This window comes from Mauremys mutica, chromosome 3 (assembly GCF_020497125.1).
Source record: "Mauremys mutica isolate MM-2020 ecotype Southern chromosome 3, ASM2049712v1, whole genome shotgun sequence".
Taxonomy (NCBI): Eukaryota; Metazoa; Chordata; order Testudines; family Geoemydidae; genus Mauremys; species Mauremys mutica.
In genome coordinates, this window is record NC_059074.1 from 138,341,369 (window position 1) to 138,362,287 (window position 20,919).

General features: G+C 43.0%; 1 protein-coding gene across 4 annotated transcripts in view; it reads left to right on the forward strand.

Moving 5' to 3' along the window:
* Positions 1-17,492, forward strand: part of WDR64 (WD repeat domain 64) — a 134,198-nt gene extending 116,706 nt beyond the window's left edge. For 2 of the 4 annotated variants that reach the window (XM_045008686.1, XM_045008687.1), the window contains exons 23-28: positions 943-1,052; positions 1,956-2,144; positions 6,181-6,280; positions 14,402-14,482; positions 15,364-15,471; positions 17,212-17,492. In XM_045008686.1, the coding sequence (XP_044864621.1) occupies positions 943-1,052; positions 1,956-2,144; positions 6,181-6,280; positions 14,402-14,482; positions 15,364-15,471; positions 17,212-17,319 (696 nt within the window). In that variant the 3' untranslated portion in view covers positions 17,320-17,492. Of the gene's footprint in view, positions 1-942; positions 1,053-1,955; positions 2,145-6,180; positions 6,281-14,401; positions 14,483-14,666; positions 14,723-15,363; positions 15,472-17,211 lie in introns of those variants that run through there. The other 2 variants (XM_045008688.1, XM_045008689.1) reach the window with 2 other exon arrangements.
* The last annotated feature ends 3,427 nt before the right edge of the window (positions 17,493-20,919 follow it).

The window sequence follows — 20,919 nt, forward strand, 5'->3', positions numbered from 1 at the left end:
TATGACAGGTAGAGAAAAATGGAATCGTACTTCACCATCCAGAGACCGGTTCAGTCCACCTTTTTCCCATCTACAAAGAGTAAGCCTGTACTTCTGGTCTGAATTGTCTATTTCAGACTAAGAACAAAAGTAAAATGTCATGGCATAACTCCATTGTGTTCAGTGGAGTTACACTAGGGATAAAATTAGCCTAGTGTCTTCGTGCACGCTGCCTTCAGCTTGTTCTATCATAATCTTACAGAGGTGGAAGTAAGCCGGAACACCATGCCGGACCTGACCGGCTTCCCCAGGCTGGCAATTTAAAGGGCCCAGGGCTCCCCGCAGCGGCCAGAGCCCAGGGCCCTTTAAATAACTGCCGGAGCCCTGCCACCGCTACCTGGGGCTCAGGCAGTGGAGCTCGGGTGGCGCTTTAAAGGGCCGGGATTCCCCGCAGCAGCAGGAGCCCCTGGCCCTTTCAATCCCCATGGGAGCCCTGCTGCCGCTACCCCGGGGCTACGGCAGCTGGGCTCAGGCGGCGCTTTAAAGGACCAGGGCTCCAGCCACTGCGGGGAGCCCCGGGCCTTTTAAATCACCGCCGGAGCCCTGCTGCCACTACCCTTTAAATCTCCTCTGAGTTCTGGGGCTCCCAGCCGCCTCTGCAACTGGTAGCTCTGGGGTGATTTAAAGGCCCTGGGACTCCCAGCCACAGCCAGAACCCTGGGGCTTTAAATCTTGATTTAAAGGCCCCGCCTCTTCTGGTTGAGGCCCCGCCTCTGCACAGGACTCAGGCATACCAGTATGTCCTTTAACTTACTTTCACCCTGTAACCTCACTTCTTTAGAGTCTGAATACTGCCTGCTTCATAAGGACACTGAGGTGGTAACAATGTTAGAGTACATAGCAGACTGAAATGTGGTCAGCGATGGTTTTTGTTTGGTTGGTTTTTTGCTTTCCTTCCCTCAGCAAATAAAGCAGCAGCTCTACTGGCGAGCTCATTCCACCAAAGTGGTCAGCCTATTCTACGAGGAGGAGAAAAACCTGGTAGTGACAGCCTCTGTGGATGGTTCTGTCAGGTACAGACATGGCTAACGTTTATTATTGATTTAGCCTATGGATTCTCTTTTCCCAGAGCTCCCCTTTTTGCCTGACTTTTGTCTAGCTGAAAACTGAAATAACTTTAGATATCTGTTTTGGTGAGGAAAAAATCAATTCTGCATGTGCACAGCTTAGCTTTAGACATAATGCATCCACTCTTCCCCCACCCCCCAAGCTCTCAGATACTTTATTATTTATTTTTTTTTAGTTTGAACCCCACCAGTCTCACAAAATGTGCAGAGATGGACAGCCAAGTTTTTCTTCCAATTGTGTGAAATTGAGCACATAAAGAAAGGCCCTATCATTCTGGAAATGAGCTCCTTTTTGGATCCCATTTTAACTTTGTGCAGGTGCTTGTCAAATTAATATACCAGGTTATTTTGCCCTACATGTGATATCTTGCAGATTAAACCATTGCAATTTCCTGGCTAAAGAACAATGTTTTATAGCCACTTATGCAGTTTGCTCTTAACAAAAAAGTAAACTTCAAGTTTCTGAAACAAATTAACAAATCTAGGAAATTTGACTTCTAAAAATCTGTTTGGTGGTGGCGGCATCTCTCTACAGAGACAGTTGAGGTTGTTTGAAGTGCCTTAACTCTTCATACTTTCACATTTTTATATTTAATTTTAGCCTTGGCACTGAATGTCTTCGTTTGTAATTATTATTTTTTATAATTATAACATTCTTCTAAGGTTTTTCTACCCTTAATTTACTTAATTTGCTATGTACTCTCAACCTTAACTCTGATATTATCTTACAATTAGTCTACTACACTGGTCGGGGGTTATTGAATTACATAATATTTTTCTAAAGGCATTTCACTTTCTTTCAGTTTCTAAATTTACCCACTTTTCCCATCTCTCCTTCTGCACTTCTAGGCTCTGGCATGCACCAAATGGACACTATGTTGGTTACTTTGGACAGCGCAGGGTGTTTGAATTATCAGAATCCGGTGATTTGATTTTGCCCTGTGATGTTAATGAATTTCCCGTTATAATCAAAGAAGACAGCAAGTACATGGAAAAGAAGCAGAAGTTTGAATATCCTCTAATACTGGACAGGAAGAAGTAAGCCCATAAACACTTATTTACATGTGTATTGGGGACTATTAACAAACACATCACACTTTTAGAAATTTTTTCATCTGAGGAAGTGTACTTTGCAAACAAGTTTTACAATACTCCATGAGTTAGACTGTATCCCCATTTTACAGAGTAGTAAACTAAGGCACAGTGGTTAAGTGACTTACTCAAAGTCATATAGCAAGCGGCAGAGCCAGGACTGGATCCCTGGAATTCTAATTACTAATTCTCTGCTGTGATAATTAGATAATCACTAAAGTTAATCAGAATGTATGTATTTAATGTACACTCTTGTTACGTTTGGGAAATTGTTTCCCTCTTACCCTTGCAAGCTGACTGAACCTTCTAAAAAACAAATAGTTTCAAGATAAAACTTTTTCTTACCTGATCTCAACACAAAGATGAAGCCTTCTAAAAGTTAAAGCAAAACTAGCTTAATTGTTGAGGAATGGAGATGTAGAATAAAAATGCATTTTTCCTGTATTTTCTGGTGTGTGTGCTCATAATTCAAAGCTGGGAGCTTCAAAGTTGGCATGAATGTTATGGTTTCAGAGTAGCAGCCGTGTTAGTCTGTATCGACAAAAAGAACAGGAGTACTTGTGGCACCTTAGAGACTAACAAATTTATTTCAGCATAAGCTTTCGTGGGCTACAGCCCACTTCTTTGGATGCATAGAATGGAACACACAGACAGGGGATATTTATACATACAGAGAACATGAAAAGGTGGAAGTACGCATACCAACTGTAAGAGGCCAATCAACTGAGATGAGCTATCATCAGCAGGAGAAAAAAAAACCTTTGAAGTGATAATCAAGGTGACCCATAGAAGGTGTGAGGAGAACTTAACATGGGGAAATAGATTCAATTAGTGTAATGACCCAGCCATTCCCAGTCTCTGTTTAAACCTAAGTTAATTGTATCTAATTTGCATATTAATTTGAGTTCAGCAGTCTCTCTTTGGAGTCTGTTTTTGAAGTTTTTTTGTTGCAAAATTGCCACCTTCAAGTCTGTCACTGAGTGGTTAGAGAGGTTGAAGTGTTCTCCCACTGGTTTTTGAATGTTATGATTCCTGATGTCAGATTTGTGTCCATTTATTCTTTTGCGTAGAGACTGTCTCATTTGGCCAATGTACGGGGCAAAGGGGCATTGCTGTAACCACTGGTGAGGGATGAGTTACAGGTCCCCCTCTGTGGCAATCCACAGATGATGTGAGTATGTCTCAGCCCAGCTTCAGAGCTTTAGGTCAAACTGTAGCAGCTCATACTTTTAACTCTGGTTCAATCCCCAGTGTGTTGGCTGAAATAGTGACTGTTGCAAGTGCAGAAATCGAATACTGAATCTAGAAGTTTGAAAGTTGGCCCAAATGTAGGCTTTGGCAAGGAAGGAAAGCAGTTCAAATTGGACAAAAAATACTTACTTCTGAAGTGATGAACACTTAACGATATGTCTGGTGCGCAATACAGCATCCTAGTCATTTTTGGGGTTGCCTTTTTGCCAAAGCCTTTTTGGGAATGCTTCAGTATTAATGACCATAATCATTTAGGCTTTGTCGACACTAGCACTTTTGTCAGTAAAATGTTTGTTGGTCAGGGGTATGAAAAAAAACACGCCCCGACCGACCTAAGTTTCACTGACAAAAGCGCTGGTGTGGACAGTACTGTGTTGGCAGGAAAGGCTCTCCTGCCGACACAGCTAATGCCACTTGTTGGGGGTGGTTTTAATTATGCTAGCAGGAGAACTCTCTCCTGCCGGCAAAGAGCAGCTACCACGGAGACCTTACAGCGGTACAGCTATGCTGCTGTAAGGTCCGAAGGGTAGGGCTGTATCCTGCTAATACTTACCAGTAAGCACAATTCTTCCCAGGGTGAGTGGTCCTACTGAAGTCAGTTCAGTAACTCATGAATAAAGAACTATGCCTGGCAATACTGACAGGATTGGGCCCTTAGGCTGTGTTGAATACAGGGCACCTCAGCCGAAGCCTTTGCAGTTAAAGATGTGTTAATTAAAGCCTGCTGAGTTAAGGAAGCTTTACTTAAGGATGCCTTTCTCAAATTGGGCATGTTTGTCAGGACACCTCAGGCACCAGTGAGGAAGCAATGCTAGAGTAATTGTAAAACACATTAATTAAATAAATAACCTGGAAGCCAGTGCAGACTACAGAGCACAGGAACACTAAGGAAATGATTTCACTGCAAACAAAAACCCACTTCTCCCAGTCTGAGTCTGGATTAAATTATTCAGGCTTGTGGGGCTTGAGCTGCAGGGTTAAAAATAGCACTGCGGACATTCAGACTCAGACCCAACACCTTCCCCTCACTGGGTTTCAGAATCCAGGTTCCAGCCTGAACTCAAACGTCTACACTGCTATTTGTAGCCCCACAAGCTCAAGTCAATTGACCCAGGCTCTAAGACTTGGCACTGCAGGTTTTTGTTTGCAGTGCAGACCTGCTGTGCTAGATGAGGTTAGAGTGGCCAGTTGAAATAACACCATGTAGACAAAGTACACTGCAGTAATTAGATTGGTGTGGATTAACTACTGCAAGTAAATTATTACATGGCTAGCCTATTTTTGTTTGCAAATATTTCTTCCAAAGACTATATTTTTGGCATATTTTCCCCTATTTGTAATAGCTGAAATAGCTTATGCATGGAAATTAAAGCATTTTGTATCTTGTTGGTCACTTAATCCATATGTATTATTTCTGCTTCCTTGTATAATTACTCTTCCTCATTCATTATGCTAATTTTTTAAAAGTTTCAAATAGTGAATTGAGATAATGGTATCCAAACAAGGAATAGATGTTTCTCAAATGTTCATACACATAAAAAGGGTCCAAACATGATTGAACCGAGCAGATGTTCAGAATTCAAATGAACATATGCGAACACTGGGCCAGAGTCCCAGCAGGTGTAAGTAGCCAGGGCTCCACTGACTTGCTGAAGAATTTCAGTGACTAGCATTCTGTGTAAATTTGCTTCAATTCTTCTCAACAGTGGAACAACAGGATGTAGATCCTTAGCTGGTATAAATCAATATGGCTGCATTAATTGTAAATGAGGCTAAGTTGATACACTAGTTGAGGATCTAGCCCTGCTTGTTTTCGCCTTATATCTTGGGTTGAGGCCCACCTAGTCTGGCAACCAGTTGAATCAGCAAAAAAAGCTCTGCATTGCCATGCTGTGATGGGGTGTACAAAGCCCATACTGGACAACAAGGGGTTAAGGGATTATTTTGGGCTCAGCCAGGCCCTGCCCTGCCACACCTGCAGCAAATGCTCCATCTGATGGAGGAATTAAAAGGAAGAGAACTAGCTCATTTGGGTAGCAGGAGTGCAGGTGAGCAGACCTGCAGCCCACAGCTCCAGCCGAGCTGAGGGAAGGGAGGACCCACCCAAGAGATAACCAGAGTGGGAAGTATTCTGTGGACCTCGGACTTTGGGAACCTTCTTTACTTATTGTGGTTTGGGTTTCCCCGCCAGGGGAAAGTCTTGGACCCCAGGAAGTGGACAAGAGGAAGAGGCCCAGGGAGGACAGTCTTAAGCAGCCTTGGTTGCCAGATTACTGGTAGCCCAAAGGGCCCTGGGTCAGAGCCCACAATCCCCTTGGCAGTCAGGAGTTGCAGCCATAACCGCTAGACCATGATCCCCCAAGAGAGGACCATTACCCATGCTTAGAACCTAGCATATTGTCACTATGTTCTAGATGGAAGGTAATGTTGAGTCATTATGATACAATGAACTGGAGTTTAGTCCTGATAATTACTGATCCATAGATAAACATACCAGCCTGAAGATGGCAAATACATAGTGAAAGAAAATTAATCCCACCTAGATTGGTGAAGTGTTAATTAAGTAACATCTTGTGACATTTATCAAGCACCTACATTAAATTTTATTCTGCCAAGATACATAATGAATTATAATTCAAAGTAATTGTATTTCTACGCTAATTGTGTGATACTGCATGCTGCCCTCTGTTTATAGACATCAGGTTTTTTCCTTCCTATCTCTTGTGAACAGGTGGAAGTCATTGACCAAATCATCCTTACTTTCAAAAAAGCCTAGACCCTTTGAAGTGGATCAGGATTTCAAGTTTTTCAAAGCTCTAGCTTCTCCTAAGGTAGGTGAAGAGACATGATCAGTTTGTATTTCTTTTATGCAATATTCTGGTAGATGTTTACATTTGGAAAATAGCCCAAAACAAATGTCGAAGGCCTGTTCTGAAGAAAAGAATAGAAATAATCAAAGGAATTTGTGCAAACTGTTGGGTTTCAATTCACACGGTTTCACACTTCCAAGTATCCAGTCTGAGAGATACTCGGTTGAACTTTCCTAGTTTGTATCAAAACCATATAAAATATGGTTCCAGTGCAAACCCTGTGAAATTTGAAGTTTTATAGGGTTTTGATACAAATTAAGAAAGTTCAACTGAGTGCAAACCCTGGGGCACATGGATCCATGTTCACATTGCACTCCCCATCAGTACCCGGGGACACTAATGATCCAACCAGTGGCCCAAATTCGGTGATAAATCTTGGTCACATGCCACCTGAGGCACGTTGTGCGTACGCTAAGTAGTTCAACCCTAAATATCACAGATTTGCTTGAAAGGTAGGTGAGAATGCTGGCAAATCGCTTGCTATGTCTGGTCTTTGCTTCAAGGTTTTAATTAAATCTAAAATCTGGAGAGTTCTGTGTCAGTTTAAATTTCACTGTGAACATTTTGCTCAACTCTAGCTGAGTGGGAGTGCATTATACATGCTCCTCTGGCTTGGTACATGGCACCTTTGGGTCAGATTGTCTCCTCTCCCTGCAAGGTGTACTGGAAAGGCAAAAACCAAAAAGAGCCAGTTCAGTGGGAACAAGTGACCTTTTTCTATGTGAGCTCCTCTCTACCCCTCCATGAAGTGGCATTCCTGTCCTCCAGTGACAGAATGGCTGAGAGATGCAAGCTGGAGTGTGGACTTCCTGCCATCCTCCTGAAATTCCTGATATTGTGTCCCCATCTGTACAGTCAGCCATTATCTGAATGTAGTCAACAGAACTGATATAATCTACCAGAGCTGCCTTGGCAGACCAAAAATCTTTCTGGCAACTACGGCAGCAGAATGCGAGAGTCCCATGCCCCCAAGGCAGATTGTCTGGGACAAGACAGCACTATTGTTCATGGTCAGCTACTCCACTCTTCCTGCCCCTTGTGTAATAAGGATGGGGTGAGGATGATATGCTCCTCTTTGATGCATGTCCCCCTACGTTGATAGCCAGCATCTCCTTTCTCCTGATCCTTGTTCACTGAGATTCTCTAAAAGTGGCTTACTTCAGGGTATGTCAACCATGTTGTTGAGGTATTCTGCCACTTTAACCACAAAGGCTGCCAAATATTCTTCCCCTTAAGCTAGGTTGGTCATGGACTCCAGATATCATTTTCCTCTATTGCCTGCTATTACATCAAAGGGAACGGATATGGCTTTTGTGGGACAGTTGTATGTTCCCTACAAAGCGAGGAACTATTGGTGATTAGAACCTAAATCTATTGTACAGCAGCTTTAGGTACAGTAGAGGGAGAGAGCAATGTGAAAATAATATACTGGGTAATACTGATGGCATATAACATTAAAATATACTGTATTACTGAACTGAACTCAATGGCTGAATAGAATGTGGGACAACTCAACAGGTGTGTGCTCTGCTGACTTCTGATTTGCGTTTTAGCTTGTGACTTGTACTACTTAACTTGGTAATTTTGAAAAAGATGATTGGGCTGAGAGGCCATATCATCACGTAAGAGGAGACTGCTCTTGTCTTCAGTTACTTTTTTAATTCATGGACACCTCTGAAAGTGTTGACACGATCTTGCTTATTCTATAGGGGACCATGTAAATACATCTCACCATATTTGCATATTCTTCAAGGTGTGTGTGAGTACCTAGAGGTCTGCATAGCAGGGCCGCCCAGAGGATTCCGGGGGCCCGGGGTCTTCGGCGGCGGGGGGCCCTTCCGTTCCGGGACCCGCCGCCAAAGTGCCCCGAAGACCCGCGGCGGGAGCCCCCCGCCGCCGAATTACCGCCGAAGCGGGACCGCCGCCGAAGCGCAGCCCGGTCTTCGGCGGTAATTCGGTGGCGGCGGGGGGGTCCCTGCCGCGGGCCTTCCGGGCACTTAGGCGGCGGGTCCCGGAACAGAAGGGCCCCCCCGCCGCCGAAGACCGGGCTGCGCTTCGGCGGCGGCGGCGGGTCCCGCTCCCACCCCCCACCCCCGGCGGGTCCCGCTCCTCCCCCCTGCCCCGGTCCCGCCCCCGGCCCCGACGGTCCCGCTCCTCCCCCCGGCCCCGGTCCCGGCCCTGGCCCCAGCCTCTTACCGAGCACGTCTCCGGTGGGGCCTGAGCTCCGTCCCGCTCAGAGCCGCGTGGTGAGGGGGCGGGGCTGTGAGCTCCACGCCGAGCGGAGGCAGCTGCCCCGCCCCCTCCCCACGGCGCTCTGAGCGGGGCGGGGCTCAGGCCCCGTTGGAGCTCCCAGCCCCGCCCCGCTCACCACGTGGCTCTGAGCAGGACGGAGCTCAGGCCCCGCCAGAGACGTGCTCGGTAAGAGGCTGGGGCTGGGGCCGGGGCCGGGGCCGGGGCCGGGGCCGGGGCGGGACCGTCTCTGAGCGGGGCGGGGCTCAGGGGCCCCGACGGAGACGCTGAGGCTCCAGGAGAGGGGCGGAGGCGGGAGCCTCCGCTCTTCTCTTGGGGGCCCCTGCGGAGCCCGGGGCCCGGGGCAAATTGCCCCCTTTGCCCCCCCCCTCTGGGCGGCCCTGCTGCATAGGCACTTTCAAATCACTTGTATGCACCTTAACGAATTAACATTAATTCTGTGATGCTATCAGTGTTGAAGCTAAGAAGTCTAGAAGTCAAACCTGAGATATATGGGAAGAAATTAATGAGGGATTTTTTTAATTCTGAGGATGTGAATTCTCTTAAACTATAACAATTGCATGTGCACTTACATTATCTACCAGAGGATGCTATAAAAAAGGGTTAATATAAAATTTAATTAGGGACTTTCTTTAAAATGCAATTTGATTTTGCAGAAAACTCATATTTCAGCATTTTATGAAAACCTGACAGTTATTTCATTTTTAGATATATTTTTTTCCCTATTGCATGGTCATAAATTGTGTTCCTAGTGGGAAATCAGTACTATATCATGTAAGGCTATTGACCTCCACTGTCAAATACATGGACTCTAATAACCTAGGTAGGTTTTAGCAGTCATATTTTTGCATGGATGAATTATCAAAGTACATCCAACATTTGCACAAATTTGGCCTTTCCATCAGCCTACAGCATAAATGTCATTTTGTTCCGTCTATTTTTTTTTCCTGCTAGGCAGCTGAAGAGTGAAGTGTTGCATGCTCAAAGAGAGATTTCCCACCTGACTCCTCTGTCAGTTGGGAGTGGGGTCCCCTGGGAGTTCCCATGGTGACTGGGGTTAGAACTCAGCCCTCCTTTAGCAACATCCCCCAAGCAACACATACCCTTAAAACTGACCTAAAAATATTTTTTTAATTGAGATTATACCCTCGTTAGAATATTTGTTTGTATAAAGAATGCCTGAAGGGTTTTGAAAAATCAGTTTAAAAAAAAACTTTTGCATTATCTGGAATGGCATGTCTGTTTTTCCCAAGTTCCAGGTGTTCATGAGGCATTGAAGTTAAATATAGAATCATAGACTTTAAGGTCAGAAGGGACCATTATGATCATCTAGTCTGACCTCCTGCACAATGCAGGCCACAGAATCTCACCCACCCACTCCTGTATCAAACCTATGTCTGAGCCATTGAAGTCCTCAAATCATGGTTTAAAGACTTCAAGATGCAGAGAATCTTCCAGCAAATGACCCATGCCCTACGCTGCAAAGGAAGGCGAAAAACCCCCAGGGCCTCTGCCAATCTGCCCTGGAGGAAAATTCCTTCCCGACTCCAAATATGGTGATCAGCTAAACCCTGAGCATATGGGCAAGACTCACCAGCCAGACACCCAGGAAAGAATTCTCTGTAGTAACTCAGATCCCACCCCATCTAACATCCTATCACAGGCCATTGGGCATATTTACCACTAATGGTCAAAGACCAATTAATTGCCAAAATTAGGCTATCCCATTATACCATCCCCTCCATAAACTTATCAAGCTCAGGCCTGGTCTACACTAAGAAGGGGGTTCGAATTAGGGTACGCAAATTCAGCTTCGTGAATAGCGTAGCTGAATTCGAAGTACCCTAATTTGAACAACTCACCCGTCCACACGCGGCGGGGTCGAACTCCGCGGCTCCCCCGTCGACTCCGCCAACTCCTTCTGCCGAGGTGGAGTACCGGAGTCGACCACGGCGCTTCCGGAGTTCGAACTATCGCGTCTAGATCAGACGCGATAGTTCGAACTCCAAAAAGTTGAACTCTCCGCGTCGAACCGGCAGGTAAGTGTAGACGTACCCTTAGTCTTGAAGTCAGATATGTCTTTTGCCCCCACTACTTCCGTTGGAAGGCTGTTCCAGAACTTCACTCCTCTGATGGTTAGAAACCTTCATCTAATTTCAAGTCTAAACTTCCTGATGGCCAGTTTATATCCATTTGTTCTTGTGTCCACATTGGTACTGAGCTTAAATAATTCCTCTCCCTCCCTGGTATTTATTCCCGATATATTTATAGAGAGAAATCATATCTTCCCCTCAGCCTTCTTTTGGTTAGGCTAATCAAGCCAAGCTCTTTGAGTCTCCTTTCATAAGACAGGTTTTCCATTCCTTGGATCATCCTAGTAGCCCTTCTCTGTACCTGTTCCAGTTTGAATTCATCCTTCTTAAACATGGGAGACCAGAACTGCATACAGTATTCCAGATGAGGTCTCACCAGAGCCTTGTATAACGGTACTAACACCTCCTTATCTCTACTGGAAATACCTCGCCTGATGCATCCCAAGACCGCAATAGCTTTTTTCATGGCCATATCACATTGGTGGCTCATAGTCATCCTGTGATCAACTAATACTCCGCGGTCCTTCTCTTCCTCTGTTACTTCCAACTGATGCGTCCCCAGTTTATAACAATAATTCTTGTTATTAATCTCTAAATGCATGACCTAGCACTTTTCACTATTAAATTTCATCCTATTACTATTACTCCAGTTTACAAGGTCATCCAGATCTTCCTGTATGATATCCCGGTTCTTCTCTGTATTGGCAATACCTCCCAGCTTCATATCATCCGCAAAATTTATTAGCACATTCCCACTTTTTGGCCAAGGTCAGTAATAAAAAGATTAAATAAGATTGGTCCCCAAACCAATCCCTGAGGAACTCCACTAGTAACCTCCTTCCAGCCTGACAGTTCACCTTTCAATACAACCTGTTGTAGTCTCCCCTTTAACCAATTCCTTATCCACCTTTCAATTTTCATATTGATCCCCATCTTTTCCAATTTAGTTAATAATTCCCCATGTGGAACCATATCAAATGCCTTACTGAAATCGAGGTAAATTAGATCCACTGCATTTCCTTTGTCTAAAATATTTGTTACCTTCTCAAAGAAGGAGATTAGGTTGGTTTGGCACGATCTACCTTTTGTAAAACCATGTTGTATTTTGTCCCAATTACCATTGACCTCAATGTTCTTAACTACTTTTGCTTTCAGAAATTTTTCCAAGACCTTGCATACTACAGATGTCAAACTAGCAGGCCTGTAGCTGCCCGGATCACGTTTTTTCCCTTTCTTAAAGATAGGAACTATGTTAGCAATTCTCCAGTCATACGGTACAACCCCTGAGTTTACAGATTCATTAAAAATTCTTGCTAATGGGCTTGCAATTTCATGTGCCAGTTCCTTTAATATTCTTGGACGAAGATTATATGGGCCCCCCCAATTTAGTCCCATTAAGCTGTTCGAGTTTGGCTTCTACCTCGGATGTGGCAATAGCTACCTCCATATCCTCATTCCTATTTGTCATCCTATCATTATCCCTAAGCTCCTCATTAGCCTCATTAAAGACGGAGGCAAAGTATGTGTTTAGATATTGGGCCATGCCTAGATTATTCTTAACCTGCATTCCATCCTCAGTGTTTAGTGGTCCCACTTCTTTTTTCTTGGTTTTCTTCTTATTTATATGGCTATAGAACTTTTTACTATTGGTATTAATTCCCTTTGCAAGGTCCAACTCTACATGGCTTTTGGCCTTTCTAACTTTATCCCTACATGTTCTGACCTCAATAAGGTAACTTTCCTTGCTGATCACTCCCATCTTCCATTCCTTGTAGGCTTTCTGCTTTTTCTTAATCACCTCTCTGAGATGCTTAGTCTACAACTCCTGCCTATGAATTTTTTCCCCTTTCTTGGGATGCAGGCTTCTGATAGTATCTGCAACTTTGACTTGAAGTAATGCCAGGCCTCCTCCACCTTTAGATCCTCGAGTTCTTTAGTCTAATCCACTAACAAATGTCCTTAATTTTTTTAAAGTTAGTCCTTTTAAAATCAAAAACCCTAGTCACAGAGCTATTTTTGTTTATCCTTCCATTTAGTTTAAACTGAATTAGCTCATGATCGCTCAAATGAAGGTTGTCCCCTACAACCATTTCTTCTACGAGGTCCTCACTACTCACCAAATCCAAATATAAAATGGCATCCCCTCTTGTTGGTTCAGCAACTACTTGGTGAAGGAATCCATCAGCTATCGCATCTAGGAAAATCTGACACCTATTACTATTACCGGCACTTGTTCTCCAGTCTCTATCTGGGAAGTTAAAGTCTCCCATGATCACACAATTCCCATTACTATTTACTTCATTAAAAATGTCTCTATCCATATCCAGATCAAATCCCGGCGGTCTTTAGCACTCCCCAAGCACTATCTCAGGGGAGGCTCTAGTAGCTTTCTTCCCCAATGTGATTTTTGCCTAGACTGACTCTGTCTTATCCATTCCATCCCTTCTTATTTCTTTACAGTCTACCTCATCATTGATATACAATGCTACTCCACCACCTTTGCCTTTATTTCTGTCTTTCCTAAACAGCACATACCCTTCAATACCTGTACTCCAGTCATGACTACTATTCCACCATGTTTCTGTTATCCCTGTAATATCCAGTTTCACTTCCTGCACCAGTAACTCTAGTTCCTCCACTTTGTTACCTAGGCTCCTCGCATTGGCGTATAAACATCTTAATTCTTGCTGTTTGGCCTCACTCACATTCTTTACCCAATTAGGCATAGACTTTCTACTGCCAGTATCACCTATTAGAATTGTATCTACAGTACCCTCCCTTCGTATGTCCATTATCCTACTCACGGATGTATCCTTTCTTACTTTGTTTTCTTCCCTCTCAATGTTAAAATCTGGCGTGGAGATTCCAGGACATCTCCCAACCATCTCCCCTCAATTCCTAGTTTAAAGCTCTCTTGATCAGTTGTGCCAGCCTCCATCCTAGAAGTCTATTTCCCTCCCTGCTCAGATGACGTCCATCCTGAGAGAACAGTCCTCTGTCCATGAATGCCTCCCAGTGGCCATACATCCCAAAGCCCTCCTTATAGCACCACTAACTGAGCCATCTGTTGATTGCCATAATCTTGTCACACCTTTGTTGCCCTTCTCTAGGAACAGGCAGAATCCCACTGAAGATCACTTGAGCCTTGATTTCCTTAAGTGTTTTCCCCAACCTGGCATAGTCTCCCTTGACACGTTCCAGCAAGAATCTAGCCATATCATTAATTCCCACATGAAGGACAATCAGCGGATTCTTTCCCGCTCCCATTAGGATCCTCTTCAGCCTCAGGTCCACATCCCGTATCTTAGCACCGGGCAGACAGCACACCCTTCTGTTCTCCGGATCAGCTCTGGTTACAGGCCTGTCTATTCTTCTCAATAAGGAGTCCCCAATCATGTAGATCTGCCTAAAAGTTCTCCCTCCCTCACCCCCCGCTCCTTCCGCCCTCATTGGCTCAGCTCAGCTCTCGACCCAGTTAGGTCAACTCTCCATTCGCTATAAAACAAGCAGAACCCCATCCCCCAATTTTTGGACAAAAACCTCCCAGGCCATTTTTATATATGGAAAAGAAACAAAACTGGACACAAACCCAACTTGTAGATGTGATTTTCTTTTTTCTTTCATAATATGGAGGGAACGTTATCTATGCAGATTTATGGAAACTCCACTAGATGCTATCTCTACTATCTTACTGTTGCCTGTAACTGGAAATATGTTGACTCTGTTTTCTATTTTTAAGGTTAATAGACAACCTTTGGAAAGTTTCAAGTCAGGAAACAAAGAGGCTGGTGTTGTGTTTGGGTCTATACCTATATACAGGGTAAGTTCAAGTTAATCTGCTTTTATACCTCAAGCATTGTCATTAATATAGCAAAAATTGTTAAAAATAGAAAACTTTTAAAATCACAAACCCTGTGACTTGCTATTATAAACTGTCTGCTTCTCAATTTAATTTCTTTTGACTTCGCTTGAATTACTCCCTATCCATCTCCATTCAACGGTAGTTAGCATGATAACAGGGCGCCTCCTGTGAAGACTGATCAAAAGACCATTCTGCAAGGTGAGTCTTTCAGCCTTGTACTTCTCCTATCGAAGCTCACGGCCTTAAATTTATGTTCAATCTCTTTTCTTTCAACCAGCCCAAAGACCATTGTTTCTATTTGCACAAGGCGTTGGGCAATATATGCTAATACCATGTCCCACTGAGCATACAAATGCTAAGCCTGCATGGGACTTTTCATTCCAGTTTAATTGGCTTACTAATTTATATAAACAACTGCATTAGCGATAAAGGCCCAAATGCTGATCAGTCACATAGCTGTACATCTGCCCCCAACTGATGGGAAGGCATTCAGAGAGCTGGTGAAGAGCATTCAGCCGATCTGGCACACATGATGATCTTCCACTTCCAGCTAATGTGCTTTGGAAATTTGCACCCTGCTTTCTCACAGAAAGAAAAAATAATACAAGGGGGGACTGATTCTGAACTCCCTTTTCAATGAATTGGGAGAAATTGAACTGAAGTCAAGAGATATCCATTGGATTTTTATGAGAGAGTGAGATCAGAATCAGATGTTATTGTTTCAGTGAGCTAAGAGTCTCAGAAACACTTTGTTATACAGGCTGTTAGTTATCAATACAAACTGGTGTGCTCATAGGAGGCTATTCTGTAACTTCACTGCTCTAAATTACTTTTCAAAGGTTCTCAGTATAACAAGTCACAAACCTCTCCACCAGTTGGGGTCAAAAGAGAAGCAAGACTCAGTTGACACTATCTTCAAAAGGATTAAGCATCATACACTTTATGAGGTAAGTAGATTAGCAATTTCTTCACTTAGCTCCAGAATGTTTGCCCATCCTTATTGTTACATAAATTTCTTTCCTCCTTCCATTCAATTGATGTGAATACACAGAGATCAATTTTTTGCTACCTGAAACTAGAAATAGGTCTGACCATGACTGATACAAGCTTGTCCAAAGTGTAAGGGCATTCAGATCTGGGGATTTGTGTTAGGCACATTTATCCCAGAAATATTTAATGTAACATCCCATCATCTCCAGTTGTGTTCCATAATGCCATGTCAGGCTGCACCCTTTCTGATATATCAGCTCCATATGAAACAATCAGATTACCTAACAAAACAAAAAAATGAATGAGTGGGAGTAGAAGAGAGAAAAGCTTTAAGAGTTAAAGATAAATAATTTACCATACATACTGCAAATCAAACCCAATAAAGCCAATCAGTTGTTGCTGGGGGTACCATGTATACCTGCTGGACAACAGGTATTTCTCCTTCTGTTTAGCGATAAACCCAAACCAGAACCCTAAAATCTGCACTCTCAAGTGGTTCATATTCAAACACATGGATCCAAATCCATCCTTATGGTTTCAGATCTGCACTGGAACCCAAACTGATCAAGAAGGGCAAGTTTTCATTTGCTGTTTGAAATGCTACTCAAAGTGGCAGAAACCATGGGATCACCCAATCTCTCTCATATATTTAGAGAGAAGTAAACATTAACATCACTAAACAGTTTATCTAAAAACTACTTTTTTCTCAGAAATAATCCATACCTGGAACAACAACTTCTTCCCCCTCCTCCCATGAACTAACATACTAAAAATGGAAGTGTAGGCACAGCAGGGAGAGCAGTTGGAGGGGTTACATACCCTGAGTACATATCTAGTGTTTCAGATGGGATTGTACTTGGGTGGCTAGCCTATCCTGCTGCTTGTGTCGCTGTAGCTACACTTCTATTTTTAACTGGTTCGTTCGATCAGAGGTAGCACTGGCATGTCTACCCGAACTGGCAATTACACCACCAGCTCAGTGTAGACATACCCTATGATTGGCAGGACTTGGCCTTTCCCACTCTGACTCCTAAAGCCCCCTCTTCCTAGAGGAGACAACTTCTGAAATTGCAGGAGTTTAATTCCCATGAGCTCGTGGCCCTTTCTAGGTTTCCACTTTGAATGAGGTAATTGGGGTCCACACTCAGCACCTGGAACTCCTGTTGAAATCATTGGAAGTTCTGCATGTGAGGGCTTGCAAGAATTGGCACATAATGTATTTATCAGTAAGCTTTTGGGACCAGTTCGAATGACGTTCAAGTCAATGGCAATACTTTCCTTAAAGTTCAACGGGAGCAGGATCCAGGACTATTATCATGGCTGTGATAAAGATGCATGTGTTAAACTTTGGGCTGAACTTGTTGGTGACACCCAGGAGATGTCACAGCATGTAGTTTATAATATGTAAATAGCACAGAAAATTAAGTTGAACAGGTATTGAAATAAACATCATGATCTGTCCTAGAAAAAACAGTGGACCAAATATTCAAAAGGAAATCTAACTCTTATTTTGTTTCCTCCTAAGTCAGAGTGGAGAACTTCCAAAAAGTCATTTTAAAATTTATCTTTTCTACCATGTCTGATTAATATTTTCTCAGTAAGAAATATTTCCAGTAGAGTGTAGAACTGTACAGAGCTCACTCAGCACACTAGCAAAGGTTAACATGTGTAGCTAAATGTTCTGCTTTGTCTTACAGCCATCACGTTTATCCAAGAGAAGAAGTGCAAAAAATAGCCAGGTTCCGGCAGCAAATTTGGTCCAGTCCTTTGTCCCCTCCATTTCCTTCCAAGGTGTAAAACCCTAAAAACTGCCACTGCTGTTATCAAAAATAAACCTTGATATCACTGCAAATCATATGTAGTCAAAGTAATGGTTACTGGTAAGCAGACAAGCACAGCCTCTGTGTCCAACTTCTTTATTTCCAGTGCTCCAGCAATATTGTGTTAATTTATGTATCAGTAGCTCCTGTTGTCACATCATGCCCCATATTCTTCATAGAAATATGCTTATTATATGAATTTGGCATAACTAAAATGTATTTTATGCAAAATGGGTCATGTAAGTTATCATTGGAAAGGTTATGATTTACTGAATATGATTATCCTATTTGTATGCATGTATCATTTCTGTATCTGAAGTTAGGAATATTAGTTCTGTATCAATTGCAAAAGTGTTTGCATCTGGGGGACACGCACCAGACAGTAGGCAATCAGCCTGAATGGGCCATTGGGAGAACAATAAGATTTTTGAGGATACTAATCTCCTCTCTCCTGAGAGGTTTCCTGGGTTGCTGCTTTGACATCGCAGAGTCATGTGATCATGTCATCTAATACTGGATTCCATCTTGGACTGCTGGTATTTTCCACTAGGACGGGGTGGGGGTTGGACTGGGAAACAAAAGATTCCTGCCATATGTAAATCCTGTTTAAGGCTGGGAAGTGAGTCAATCAAGGTTGCTGGTTCTTCACTGAATCCCTGCCCAGGATGAGTGCTGGAAACACCTAAGACTGACCTAGGGAGCCGGAATGGGACCTAGGCTAAGAAAGGGTCTGGCCTGTGAAAAGGAATACCTCAAACTCTAAGCTGCAAGCAGTGCACCTTATCTTCAAGAAACTCTGCAACCTGCATAAAACAACATTTAGGGTGAGAAATTACTATTTGCAGCCAATTTCTTTAATGTATTAAACCTAGTTAGCATGTTTTGTTTTATTTGCTCAGTAATCTGCTTTGTTCTGTTTGCTATCCCTTATCACATAAAATTTACCCTTTGTAGTTAATAAACTTGTTTGTTTTTGTTTGTTTTTTTAATTCTAAAACCCCGTTTGGGTACTTCAGAACTGGGGGTGCAAAAAGCTGTGCATATCTTCATCCACAGTGAGGGGGGGGGCAAATTTCATAAGCTTACACTGTATAGATCCCTCTACCATGCAATTTTGGGTTTACACTCCAGAGGGTGTGTGCACCAGAGTGCCTGGCAATTTCCCAAGCTGTCTTCCCGCACAGAGCTGATGGAAGGGAGGGAGTGAGAGCAAGCAAGCAAGCAGGACCGGGTGAGGGAGCCCAGGATGGTGGACCAGGCAGGCTCAGTGGGACCCCAAATACATCAGGTGGCATCCTGGAAGGGCGGTCCAACCTGTCACACCTGTATCCTGGAAATCCACTGTTTTCCAGTCTCAGATGATGTGGGGAACACTCTTAGCATAAGCAATGCTAGCACCCTGTCACTGCATGGAGTCACCAAAAATAGTTTGTTCTCATATCAGTCACATGCAAACAGGTGAACTGATTTTTTTTTAAGTATATGTGGGTCTGAGTGTTCTGCATTATTATATAGTTGTATTACGACAATGGATGTGTGTGTATCATCTGAGGCTTTTTAAACCATGTACTCTTAGGAAAACTTGTTTTATTTTTATTTTAAGACCATAATCCTGTGATGTGTACTGAGGGAAAACACCCTTTAAATTCAGCAGTTCCCCCCGAGTTAGGCGTGCAGGGGTGAGAACCAAAAGTTGAATAAAATTAGGTATTACAGTAGAACCTCACTAACTTTCATTCTTTTCTTTTGCAAATCCAGTAACTGACAGACATCTATCTCTCGCGCCTCTGTTTCTCAGCAAAGATTTAATGGAAACAGACTTACTAAAACTTTCTTTCCAAAATATCCTGTACTGCAGTACATTACTAGGAGTCCATCAGCTATTGTCATGGTGGTTTGCAACATGCTTCTGCAATTAGTGTGGATTGCTGAAGTTCTTGTACATAAGTTAAGTATAAAAGAAAATAAAACTGGGGAAAGACATGACAGCTGCCACAACTGAATTTTATTCATGAGTGGGGTAGCAATCCTGTTATTTGTCATGCAATTAAGCTGTGTAAAGAATTCAATTTTAGGCTTATCCAACTGTTTCCAGTACCACTGGTACTTTATCATTTAATATTTGTATTCTGATAGTGCCCATAACACACTAGGGACTTTCCAAACATTTTTGCTCCTCCCTGACTTAATAATGAGCTTCACTCCTGGGCCCGGTGTGCCAATGCCCTTCACACATTCATTCACCTTACTTCAATTCCTAATGGAGCTTGGACCAACCTTGAACTGCTGCAGTGTGTGTGTGCCCATGTAGTGTCCTGTATTTCAGAAGTTCTCTACTCTGGGAGTGCATATCGAAGGGGCTGACCATCCTGCACACACCGACATGCACACAAGATGAGCTGCCTACTTCATGATGTTGGGGAAGAACAGACTGGGTATTGAGGGGAACACGGTGCAGGGAATGAAAGAGAGGGGATGAAAGGAGAAAGGAAAACAATTATTTTAAAAGATTAAGTTGAGGGCAAACAGAGACAAGAATACCAAGGAAGATAATGAATGGAGGAAGAGAAGAGAAGACAATGGGGGAGGTTTTTCATTGTTTCATAGAAATGTAATGCTAAAGAGTAACAATAAACAGGTGCTGGAACAATTTTTATTATGGGGGTGCTGATGATGGAAATCATGGAAATAATGTATTTGGTGGTGGTGTTACTACTTCAAGCCAGGAGATGTGACAGCACCACTGACAATAAAGCAAGTTTGATTTGCATATATTTTATACATTGTATTACCAGACTACAATATACATGGGCCCTTGCCTATATCTACATGTTGTCTTTAATTTTCCCTTGGAATATTCTATATCATTAATATGGAGTAGAATTTATATACAGGCCAAGCTATCTTAGGTACTTATATGGACCCTATCACTGTAGCATCTGAGTATTTAATGTATTTCTCCTCCCAACAGCCTGGTAAGGTAGAGAAGTACTACTGTCCCCATTTTTCTGATGGGGAACTGAGGCACAGATGGCTAGATTCACGAAGGAACTTGGGTTCCTAGAAAATGACTGGAATTCACAAAGTCTGAGTTCAGTGCCGAGGTGGTTAGATGGGCATCTCAGAATGGAATTCACAAAAGACATCATGATAAGTGGGGTGGCTGCCTAAGCTAGCCCTGGTGCATTTTTATAAAGGAAACGAATGCATCACACAACTGTAACTTGCACTGTTAAACTATGGTTTCATTCCATAATGTTCCTTATATGAATGTATCTGAACCTAGGTAGCTTTTTCCAGTGCTGGAATAAATCTCACCATCACAATTCATCTGTAGTAAAGGTCGTATCCCATCAGAATTCAAGGTATAACATATCCAGACTGACTGCCTTTTTGGATTGAATTATATTCCAAACTGCTTTCCTCTGGTTTGATTTGCTTTTCAAGGTAGAGTGCCTCCACCTACATGAGTCAAATTCTGTTAAACTCTTTCTTTGTTATATAGTCTTCCTTGGCAGCTGAGTTTAAACATGTTAAATATTGTCTCTGCATAGAGCAAAGCTAGGGGGCTCGGCATTTTATGAA